Below are 12,280 nucleotides of genomic sequence, written 5' to 3' on the forward strand. Positions count from 1 at the left end.
TCTCTCTCTGTCTCTCTCTCTCTCTCTCTCACACACACACACACACACACACACACACACCAGACACAACGCATACGTAAAAGTAAAATAAATCTTTTTTAAAAAAGGGTGGGTAGATCCTGAGGAACAATAAAGTTGGTCTTTGATCTTTACATGCACACACATGTACACACACATGCACACACATGTACACACACATGCACACGCATGTACACACACATGCACACACATGTACACGCACATGCACACACGTACACACACATGCACACATTCAAGTGTGATGAAATACCAAATATAACCAAGAAAATAATTAGGGGCAATATGATTTTAAATTAACCACCCCAACAACCCTAGAATGTATAGATTAAAAAGATTTATTTTTCATACTGTTTGTGGTACTCAAAGGATAAGTGCAAAATCACTCTCTTCATTTTATGGGTGGTAAAAATGTGCCTTGAAAAATGTCTGTAAGAAAATCTTTAAAAAAAATCAAAGTTCATCAAGCAGAAATCTCACTGATTTTTACAGCAAGAAAAAAAAAAAAAAACATACATCATACTGTTAAGAAAAGAATTCCCGTGACAGGTACATGTCCAGTAAATCTCGGTTTAAGGCTAGTTACATGTGGTAATTTTTGTTACAGGTGTGGCAGCATGTTCTGTATCTGGGTTACATCCTGAAGATGCCAAAGTCAGTCCTCTGGATGGGCGCATTGAGGGCTGCACTGAGGCTGAGCCCCAGAACCAGCCTGGTGTCCACGGGATCAATAATCCCATCATCCCACAGCCTGTGAAAAGATGAAAACTGTCACTGAACGTGCCATCAAGCAACCATCCCTTCACACCATGCCCAGAATCACCAAGAGGACCAACCACGTTGGAGAGTGCTCTGGACTAGCGACTGTGTGTGTACGCAAGTGGCCAATAGTGGTCATATTTGAGTGAGTGGGACAAAGAAAAGAACAGCAGTGCTCCCCCACCCCGGCTCTGCCCCCTGACCCAGGCTGCCACATGGAGCAATGTGGAGCTTCAGGCTTTAGGAAAGACTTCATGCTTCCTTGCTCCTCACAGAAATGTAGCAATCACCTCAATCTGCTCTGTCATTAGCATGGAGAGACCCATAAACCCAGGTAAAAATCCAATACTGCTAAAGGCTACTACCTGAAACTGTGCAAGCCAGCAATCACTGTGTAAGCCTCACTACATTTTATTAATAAAATAAGAAACTTAAAATACCAGTCTTTATTCTTTGCAACAACCTTAAACTGCTTTGAAGAGAAAGTAGAGATTTTAGTTTGTTCTCAGTGACATCCTGAAATATATATATATATATATATATATATATATATATATATATATTAATGAATGAGAAATAACACTGCTTTTTAGTTGCTTGTTCAGTTTTTTAAAAGCTAGGTCTCACTCTATAGGCAAACTTTGCCTGGAACCTGTGCTGATCCTCCTGCCTCAGCCTTCTGCAGATGTGAACCACCTTGTCAAATGAGGAATGCCTGTTCTCTTGGGGTTAATTATTAGTAAATGGCAGTTTTGCCGTCTTTACTGAAAGTGCTTCTAGCATCTGGATGTCACATCAATTATTAAATGGTTTTCACATTGGCAGACAGGAATCACATCTTTGCTCATAAAACATTCATCACAGGGACCCTAGCTGACCAGTGGCCAAACAACAGGAGGTTGTTCTTGGAACTGTGAACAGGTGGATTGATTATCCCTTGAGAGCCCGTGAGCAACAGAATTCCCCCAGCAATGGTAGAAGGGCTTGTTAGTGACAGCCATTAAAGGCTATCCAAAAAAGAGGGTCAATCCAATGCCTGAGTGCAGCTCGTGAGCGGGGGTCCGTGTGTGCCATAAAGGATTTAGGGAACAGGAATTGGGACTGAGAACTAAAGCACTGGCCTAGCAGCTGAGAGGCTTGGGCCCAGAACAAGAGGCAATGAAACAGGTTCCAGGATCAGGAGACACTCCAGAAAGCTGCTCCTACCATGTTCAAGCCTAATTAAGCCAGAGAACAATTGCTAAGATGAGATTTACCAAACCCAAAACCAGGACCCTAAGCCAGGTTGCAAATCTTTTCATCTTTAGGAAAAAAAAAAGTGGCTGTCTCCAGGCCAGCAACTGTTTCAAGGGCAGGATTAAGCACACACAGATTCATAGAGAAACCTTCCTGTCTTTCAACATTTATTTGTAAAGATTCATCTATCCAGCCACGCTCACTGAGGTCTTGAGTGTAACAAGCATTAACATTAGTATAACAATCAGAAAGGATTCAATCTTTCCCAAGAGATGACTCATCTTAGGCATAAAATAAACCTAAATTCACGGCTCATCTAAAATTTTCCATCTCCCAAGTTGAATATTTCAATTGTCCCTGAGCATTTCAGCCCAAACCTCATCCATGTGGAGAACCATCAGTGGGCTTATATAGTCGCTTTATATGTATTTTAAATCTCTTCCACGGTCCTCTGTAAGTCCTCTGCCTGTACTGGCTGCTGTTACTGAATGTCTGTTTGAATTATGGCACAGTGAGGAACAATTTTGTTGCTCAGACCAAAGATTATAAATTTGTTGTTAATTAAATGAACCAATGACCCACCAAAATATAATTGTAAATCTGTTTGGGTGGGAGGAGGGGGTGAGAAACACAATTAGCACAAAGACAAATAGGAGTTTTGCAAATTTACTAATGGGTTCAGGATGCAGCTCAGATGGGGGGAAGGCTCATCTACCAAGTTGGGTTCAACCCCATCCAAGCACTTCCTACTGTGGTGGTGACACAGAAGCCTGAATCCTGGAATTCCAGAGGTAGGGGATCAGGAGTCCAAGATCATCCTTAAAGGTAGCAAGTCCTTAGCCAGTCTGGGTAATAATGAGACCCAGTTGCCAAACAACAAAAACCTCAAATGTTATTATCCGAACTCAAACTGATGATCAATACACTTTTGTCTTTGCACCCTCCTGCCAAGAGCAATGCTGGCCACAGGGAGGAATCCCAACCCCTGAAATGGATTCTAACTTTCTTATTTTCTTCTGCCCTTCTATTCAGTTTGCCTTTACTCATAAAGGGCACGATCCAAGGCATAAACTAATTTTAGAAGACACTAGGATTTATTCTTTTCTCTGTCTGCCCAAGGGAAGAAAGAAGGCATGGCTCAGATTTGTCTTCATAATACTGAACAGTATAGCTACTGGAAAAACCATTTGAAAGCACGCACCAAGCGGTCTCCAGCTGGGACGGGCAGGGAGAATGTATTACCTCATTATGATTATGCTTCACAGAAAACAAACAGTCAGCGGCAGCAGTGGTGTCTGAGGTAATTACTCGGCATTGACATGTGGGCCCTGGCTGTGACTAATCACCTTCCGAGTATGCAAGCACACTTGTTAACCAGTGTCAATACGTGATTGACCAATCAATTTCATACTTAAAACAGGGGGCAACCAAACAATCAGACAGGGTGGGGGTGGCACACAGACATCTATGGGCTTAGGCAAAGAAGAGGATCAACTCCTGAATGTGTAACGCCCAGGATTAGAACTCTTATCCTCTACTGCTGGCATGGCCTACCTCTGGCTACAGATACCCCTACCATGTTAGGGATACCCTAACTTGGGTGGGATGTGGAAGCAATGCAGGAGAAGCTACTGTGCAAGGAAGCCTGGGAAGAGGGCGACAGTTTAGCATAAACAAATGGTCCTATAAAAGTAACCTTTGTCCAGGCAGTAACAAGGTCTTTCTATGTAGCTCAGGCTGGCCTCAAACCTCAATCCTCCTGCCACAGATGTACAAAGGGCAGGAAATCAGGCTTACACCATCATGCCCAGCCAGACACTACATTTGTCTCCTACAAAGGCCAACCATCCCGAGAGCCCAGGTGTCTGTGAAGCTGAGACTGAGGGCCTGAGAGAAACCCTGTTCCCACCTTGCACTGGAGTAGTAAGGACTCCCTTCCTCTTCGAACCTCTTAATGATGGGCTCTTTTAAAGCTGCCTCCTCTGCACTGGAGAACTGAAAGAAAAGAGACAGTAAGTCAGGTTCACCGGGACCGATTCCTCTAGCTAACCTCAGAAAGACATACCCTGGGAACAAGGATGGCGCAACTAACATTTGCACAGTGACAGATCACAAAGGATGTTTTAACATACATGGCCTCGCCTGGGACACAGGTCATCGAAGACAACACACTGAGGCCATGTAACGCAAAGCCAAAAACAAGGGTGTCACACGTGTTCAGGCAGGATACAACTAAAAAGCATTCAACAATCTCCAGTTTAAAAGGTGGAGAAGGCTATGCACAGTGGTGCACACCCTTAATCCTAGCTCTTTATAGAATTTATCTTCAACTCTGAAGTATTCCAGAGCTGTGGATATAGGGATGCACTTGCCTAGCCTTTGGGAGATCTTGGCTTCAACCCCCAGTGTCAAAATAAATAAGTAAATAATCAGGTATACTAGAAACAAATGACTTACTTCAAGTCAACCTTACCCTCTCTCATGCACATACTTGAGTCAACAAGCACTGGAGGGAGAACCAGAGATATTACATTTGCATATATGAAAAAGGGTGATTTAAATACCTATGCATCAAATGAACCAAAGAACGGTCACTTAAAAGGGGGCTACTCTTGTTTGATAAAGTTCAAACATACCTTCCAAACATCAGATAGACGGACTCTACTACCTACACTGCCGACAGCATCCTCTTCCGATGTCTTCCACTCAGACACACACACAGAGCAAAGCTACTATTTTGCCTCAATACTGGCTGGCACTAGGGTGAATCTAAAACATCAACCTGACTGTACAAAGTGCCTGCTGCCAGGTAGAGACAAAGAGGCAGGCTGAGGAGATGGTCAGTGGTAAAGGCTGCTGCACTGAAACCATGGGGACCTGAGTTCAGATGCCTAGGATCCATGTAAAAGCTGGACATGTAGCACAAGCTGTAATCCCAGCGCTGGCACGGGGAGATGGGAGACAGAGATGGGAGAATCCTTGGAAGTTCACAAAAGAGCTAGCCTAGTGTATACAACAGAGAAACAACAGAGAGACCTCGCCTCAGATCAGGTGGAAGGTGAGGCCCAATACCAGAGTTTGTCCTCTGACCCCATGTGGTACCATGGAGTGGCATCTTCACACATGAATGTATACACACAGACAGAAGGAGGTGGGAGACACAAGTGACTCAGTGTCATCCCAGCTCTGCAGACCCCATGGGTGATCATGTGATCCCTGCTGGCAGGGCAAAGCAACCTCACACCGAGGAGGTATCCACACCATCTTTCCTGTGACGTGACCATGGTGCACATAGGCCACCATTGAAGCACACAGCTGCCATTTCAGGACCTGGTGCTTAAACAGAGCCCTTCAACGTCATAACTAAACATTTGTACTCAATTTCCTAAGAGTCTCTAACAGAGACACAAACAAAGAATCCCTCGTAAGAGAAGCCACCCCAGTTTGCCTTCCAGCAGTTCCCTTACACTCTTTTCTGTCTACTTTTCCATAGTTATACTCTCAAAGAATACCAATGCTATCCACGCCTCAGTAGGTGACTGAATGTCTGTCAGGGGACCCTAAACAACAGCATAAAACAAAAACAGAAACTAAGATCTGCTGCTTTGGGCCAAAAAGGAGTAAATTAGGTTTCCTTAGATCTCACTAACAGCAAAAGAGTAAGAACCCAGTGTGTCTGTCTGGTGCTTGGGAATTTCCGGGGCGGCAGGCACAGGTCAGCGGTACATCGCTCGCCTGGCATGCTTAAGGCCCAGGAGTCGAGCCTCAGGACCCCGCCTACAGCCACACCGGTAGCGTGGGTGCTCTGCTCCTGTGCCGCAGGGGTTTGCAGGTGACGGTCAAACCCACATGAAGCAGTAAGTCCCTTACCTGCTTCCCCTCACGTGCTTTCTGGTCTCTTGCCACTGTAGCTAACACGGTGGCTGCCTGCTCTCCTCCCATCACTGAGATGCGGGCATTTGGCCACATGTAGAGAAATCTCGGACTGGAAGGAAAAAAGAAATCATCAGATTCACGCAGTACCATTAGGCATGGTGGCAAAAGCCTGTCAACAGCTTAAAGTATAAATGAGTGTGGCGGATGTCGTAAACCGATAACTTATTTGTGTTTTGTTTGTAGCCCGAGCTGGCCTCAGATTTGCTGTGTAGCAAGGCTGGCTTTGAACTCCCGATTTTCCTTCCTCTACCTGCTAAGAGCTAGGATTCCAGGCATGTGCCACCACGGCTGGGATTTACATGACCATTTGTAACTTCATTTGAAAGGCATTTCTTTCTTCCAAAAAAAGCTGTGGCCACTACCCACCTGTATGCTCTGCCACACATTCCGTAGTTTCCAGCCCCATAGGATCCCCCGATTATAACAGTTATCTTAGGCACTCTGGCACAGGCTACTGCAGCTACCATCTTGGCACCGTCCTTGGCAATTCCTTCGGCTTCATAGTCTCTACCAACCATGAATCCTAGGAGAGAGAGCAGAAACATTGTCTTGAGCAATGGATGTACATGCAGAAGCCAATTCCACCAAGGTACTGTCAAATCCTGGCTTAAACTAACTTTATTATAAATCTTCTCATTCTACAGAATAGTCCCATAGGAAGTGCATACCTCAAAGTGTGCGTCAAAGGACCACAATAAAAAAAAAAATCTTTCTGCACAGGCTGGAGAGATGGCTCAGAGGTTAAGAGCACTGGTTGCCCTTCCAGAGGTCCTGAGTTTAATTCCCAGCAACTACATGGTGGCTCACAACCATTTATAACAAGATCTGGTGCCCTCTTCTGGTCTGTAAGTATATATGCAAGCAGAACACTATAATATATAAAAAATCTTTAAAAAAAAGAAACAAAAACTCTCTTCACGTTTGTTTGTTTTTGTTTTTCTCTGTGTAAGTCTTGGAACTCATTCTATAGACCAGGCTGGCCTCAAACTCTGCCTCCTGAATGCTGGGATTAAAGGCATGGACCACCATCACCACCAGCTCTCTTTGTTTTAGATGTCCTTTAAAACACTTTGTTTCAACACACACAGATCTTGGAGCAACAGAAGGAAACAATGTGTCTTCGAGAGAGCATCACAAGGCAGAGGCTTGATGGGAAGAGACTGTGACATTGCCACAGGAAAGGTACGGCCCGGCAAGCCAGCCTGGAAGGTTTCCACATCCACTGACCTGGTTTAAAATAGGACTCCTTGTTTTGCAGTACTGCCTAAAACTTTGATAAAATAAAGATTAATGTTTCATGGGCATGGTAAGTCCCTGCCAGGGGCTCAATGGCAAGATTTAAAAAAATGGTTTTCTTTGTAATTACAGGATTCCTCTGTTTCTTCAAGCCCCAACTCTGAGGAACCTGCTCTTCCACTGTAACATGCCTTCTATGACAGGTGCATACTCGTCTCTTATTTAAGAACCACGAAGTCAGGTTTCAGTTCTCTGTCCCCACCTGAGGCTCTGGGGGAGGCATTTCTTTCCCCTGCATATATAGACTAGCTTGTCTGACTGACTCTGCTCTCAGTTGGCAAATCTCCAATACTATGTCATCTAATTCAGTCCAGCAATCCTGTGAAGGAGCTGGACGTTCTGGAACACTGAGGGACCATACCAGCAAAGGACCATACCTTGCCTTTGCTGGTGAGGTCTGACACTCTAGTCACCTTTATAAGCCAGTCTTCAGAGCATCTCAGAACTGCTTTAGCCAATGCATCTGACTCTCCAGAATAGTCTATCATAGCTGCCCCCAAGGATCAGCTGTTCTCAAGCCCTCACCTGACCAACTCTGCAGACGATATGCCTCCAAAAGAAAAGAAGTCGCTTCATCTGGTTTTCTCAAGTCCTCCTCTCTAACACACACACACACACACACACACACACACACAGAGAGAGAGAGAGAGAGAGAGAGAGAGAGAGAGAGAGAGCAAACAAACATACAAACACACAAAAATCCTGTAGTCTTGCTTCCTCTTTCCCTACACTCTTAACTCTGTAGGAAAAAACAAGGCCAAAATCAAAACCAAAACAGAGTGATAATATTCTTCCCTGAGAGTTCTTCCCACTCTTGAGAGTTCTTAGTTTCCCTTAAAAAAAAAAAAAAGTTCTCACTACAAAAAAATGGAGAGTGGGAGAGAGAAAGAGCAGAGTGGCTTGAAGACTATCCCGAGCCTTCTCTTCTCCTCAGGTATTCTTCTCTATTCCCACAGCTTTATCCACCTTCTCCTCATTCTGATGAAATTCACACTTTCATCCCCAGCTAAGATATCTCTCCCAGCCCACGATTTGCTCAGTGACATACCATACTCCCCACACTAGTGCCTGACAGGTCCCTCATATGCAATGATGCAAAACAAAATTCAACCTCTGTATCCAAAACTGTCTAAATGAAGCAAAACAAGATGAAAATGGGAAAATTGTCTAAGCAAATGTTTGACTTCCTAATCGGGAGTCACAGTCAGAAATGAGGTCCCTGGCATCAGTAAACTTTAGAGATTTTTCCTTCTGTTCTTACACAGGCTACCCTGTAGGAAGCTCTCGGGTCATTATCTGGAACTAATTCCTCTCAAAAGTCATCAAGGGATGAGGGTGTGGTCAGCGAGAAAGCATTTATCTAGTGTGCTTAAGGCTCTGGGTTCTACCCCCAATACTGGAAAAACAAAACAACAATAACCACATAGACACCCACATACACACACTCCCACACACACCCGTACACCTCACACATCCCAACACACACACACACACACACACACACACACACACACACACACACACACACAATCTAACCAACCTTGAACTTGAACATAAAAGAATGAAGGTGCTTCATTACACTATAAAGTCCTATTCAAGGTTGAAAGGCTTGGCTGGTCTACATACTGAGCTCCTCAGAAAAACCTGTCTGAGCTCAACAATTACTTAAAAGCCTCTGCTGGTAGGTGAGGTGGTGCATGTCTTTAATCCTAGAACACAGAAGGCAGAGGAAAAAGGCAGATTTTTTGAGAGTTTGGGGCCAGCCTAGTCTAATTAGTGTGTTTAAGACCAGCTAACTATACAATGAAGCCCAATTTTTAAAAAAGTCTATCTTCCAAGGAATGGAAGTTTATTGGTAGCCTGAGATATGTATGCACATGAACACAATGCAGTGTACAAAATGGCAGAGCAGAAAATCTAAACATTATAGCAGGAGATCTTCAAAATCAACCTGCTCCTGCTTAGGGTTGTCAATGGAATATGAAGTTCTGAGGCATAACTTTCACACCAGTCACAGGCCATTCTACGGGGCTAAAGTGCAAATCCCCAGGCTTCAGTGCAAACATACATCTTCAAAATACCTTACTTCAAGACTAGGCAGATGGCTTAGTCAGTAAAGTGCTTACCAGGAACCATGAGGGTATGATTTTCACCCCTAGAACTCATACAGAACACCAGGTAACATGGTGTACACTTGTACTCCCAGTGCAAGGAAGACAGACAGAAGGATCTTTAGGGGTCACTGGCCAGCCAGTCTTGTCTAATAGATGAGTTCCACCCAGTAAGAGACCCTGTCTCAAAAAACAGTGGACAGCTCAAGGAATGATATCTGAAGTTGGCCACTGGCCTCTAATAAACACACACACACACACACACACACACAAAACACACACACACACACACCCCAAAGAATAGATAGATAACTGATTGGTATTATTTCAAGTAAAATTAACTGTGTAGTAAAGAGATGTTCATAGTCTGTGCTTGGAATCATTAGGATGCTGAGACAGTGAGTCTGATGCCCTCTCTGGCAGTGGTAAGAAGGGACACCCTGCTGCTCCTGGGTGAATGGGAGATGTGAGCAGGAGTCAAGAGAAGCCATGTGAAAGTTTGTAACACATGAAGTTCATAGACTGCTTCCCTTAGATTATTTTATTCACCTAAAATAATCTGAGACTACTTAGTACTCATGAAGGAAACTCTGCATTAACACGTGAGCTGCAGGGGACAGTGCGGCTCTGGACCAAACACACTAGAATGAAGGCCTCACCGGTGATGTTCTGGAGAAACAGCAGGGGGATATTTCTTTGGCAGCACAGCTGGACGAAGTGAGCGCCCTGTAAACATGAAATAAAAACACCTGTTCTTTAAAAAAACAAATGAACTCCTACCCAACCCTCACTTCCAGGAAGAGGTAAGAAAGAACAGAACCCTTGTCTGGCTAGTCTGGCCTCCTGTTTGCTATAACAACAGTTCAGTGCTGCCCTGTCACCAGGATATAAGTGACTGTGAGTCTGCAAGGACTTCCCATTATCTTTCTATTCACATTTGCCCAAGTGATTGGCAGGAATCTGCCCTCATTCTCCAGGTCTCCACTTTAGGAAGGGCAGAACACAAGCCCTCTGTGGTATGAAGGCTGATGTTCAAAATTTCTTCAGATCCAATACTATGTTAAAATAGGCATCTTTCTCACTGACACAACTCAAATAAATAAAATTTTTAGGTTAGGTCAATGTTAGAGACTTCAGGCCTCGAGGGTAAGGAATTATTTAATAATCTCAGCATGTATTCTTTCCCTATTGTATTTACCATCCACATGTTTTTTCTTCTGTCTTTGCAAATCCCTTTACCTCTTTTAGAAAGGTCCTGGCAGATACAACATTGCAAGGTAATTGCTCATCCTCTGTATAACTGTGTTTATAGAAATGAGGAAACCACAGAGACCTTTGGGGCTTATTTCAATAAAGGAAATGTCAGACTGGAGCCAAATATAACTTCTCTAGGGCTTACCTGTGCCAAGACGGCAGACAAACCAGATTGTTTGTTTAGCTCTGGCCTGGTCTGATAGTTACTCTATGGAAATGAGTACACTACATACTCAGTGTGTGTGTGTGTGTGTGTGTGTGTGTGTGTGTGTGTGTGTGTGTGTGTGTATGTATGTTTTAAGCCAGGGTATTTCTATGTAGTCTTGGCTATCCTGTAATTCTCTATGTAGACCAGGCTGGCCTCAAACTCACAAACATTCTCCTGCCTCTGCTTCTCAAGTAGTAAAATTAAAATCATGTGCCACCACATCCAGCATTATATATAGAGACATATGCATGTACATGCATGTGTGTGTGTGTGTATGTGTGTGTATTCTTTAAGCTGCTATTTTAGGAATATTTAATACCTTTAAAAACACTATAAACTATTAAATGAAAATTGGTAAAACTTCTATATACAGCAAAAAAATCATTTTTAAAAGAAAAAAAAAAGAAAACAGTACAGTGCTTTAAGAGCACTAAAAGTCTTTTGTAATATGATTATGGTATAGCTCAGGCTAGCCTTGAACTACCCTCCTATCTCAGCCTCCCAAGTGCTAGGCCTACGGGAGTAAACTACATGTCCAGCTACCATCTATTTTCTTTGAGTTTGTTTTTATTTTATAATTAAGTTGGGAAAACCAAATATGTATAGTAGGATACAAAAATTAGTTTTATTGCTAAAACATTTCTTTAAGGACAAATATATTCTCAATTAGCCTAAGAGCTTAACAGCCTGCTCCTCTCCCAGCAAGGGCACTGCTTTGTCAACTGAAAAGGAAAGATTGAGAGGTTTTTTTGTTACAATATTTTACCAAGGTGCATGAGTTACATTTCCACAAGCTTAGGTGAACTTGAGACAAAGATGTGAAATCAAGTCCTGAGCTCAGAGCACCAAGGACTTCCCCATTCGCTGCTGCAACTGCAGTAACAATGACCTACGATCTGCACGTTACCGAAAAAGTAAAAATAATGTTTAAAAGATGACTGGAGAGGTCACATCTTAGAACCACTGACAGAGGATATCAGAACCTCCCCAGCATGGAGGGCCTATAGAATGAGATATTCTCGGGGCAAGAATTCCCTGCCTTCTCTTCCAGGTAAGCAATTATAATTCCAACCTCTCATGGGGATCTTCCTAAATCACCCAATAGACTTTAATAGTGATACACCCAGCTCCTCACACCATGTAAACCACTGTAGAAGCCAGTCCAACCCCAGCCCAGTGCACAAGCACACACATGGCGTTCTGCTTCCAACGCCAGCACCCGCAGACACACACACACACACACACACACACACACACACACACACACACACACACACGGCATTCTGCTTCCAACACCAGCACTGGTGCACAAGCACAGACATAGGTGGTTCTGCTTGCTAACGGATCCAGGTAATACTCTAAAGCTCTCATACAATACATTTTAATCTATTACATGACCTTCAAAATTAATTATGCTAAACTAGAAACTCTTAATGCATTTAAC

General features: G+C 43.5%; 1 protein-coding gene across 2 annotated transcripts in view; it reads right to left on the minus strand.

Moving 5' to 3' along the window:
* Positions 1-358: 358 nt before the first annotated feature.
* Mccc2 (methylcrotonyl-CoA carboxylase subunit 2) overlaps positions 359-12,280 on the minus strand; it is a 69,561-nt gene continuing 57,639 nt past the window's right edge. The window contains exons 13-17 of one of the 2 annotated variants that reach the window (XM_076927276.1): positions 10,034-10,100; positions 6,334-6,490; positions 5,902-6,016; positions 3,941-4,026; positions 359-787 (exon numbers count right to left, since the gene is read on the minus strand). In XM_076927276.1, the coding sequence (XP_076783391.1) occupies positions 670-787; positions 3,941-4,026; positions 5,902-6,016; positions 6,334-6,490; positions 10,034-10,100 (543 nt within the window). In that variant the 3' untranslated portion in view covers positions 359-669. The remainder of the gene's footprint in view (positions 788-3,940; positions 4,027-5,901; positions 6,017-6,333; positions 6,491-10,033; positions 10,101-12,280) is intronic. The other variant, XM_076927277.1, reaches the window with a different exon arrangement.

The sequence above is a fragment of the Arvicanthis niloticus genome, chromosome 29, assembly GCF_011762505.2.
Source record: "Arvicanthis niloticus isolate mArvNil1 chromosome 29, mArvNil1.pat.X, whole genome shotgun sequence".
In the NCBI taxonomy this organism is placed as follows: Eukaryota; Metazoa; Chordata; class Mammalia; order Rodentia; family Muridae; genus Arvicanthis; species Arvicanthis niloticus.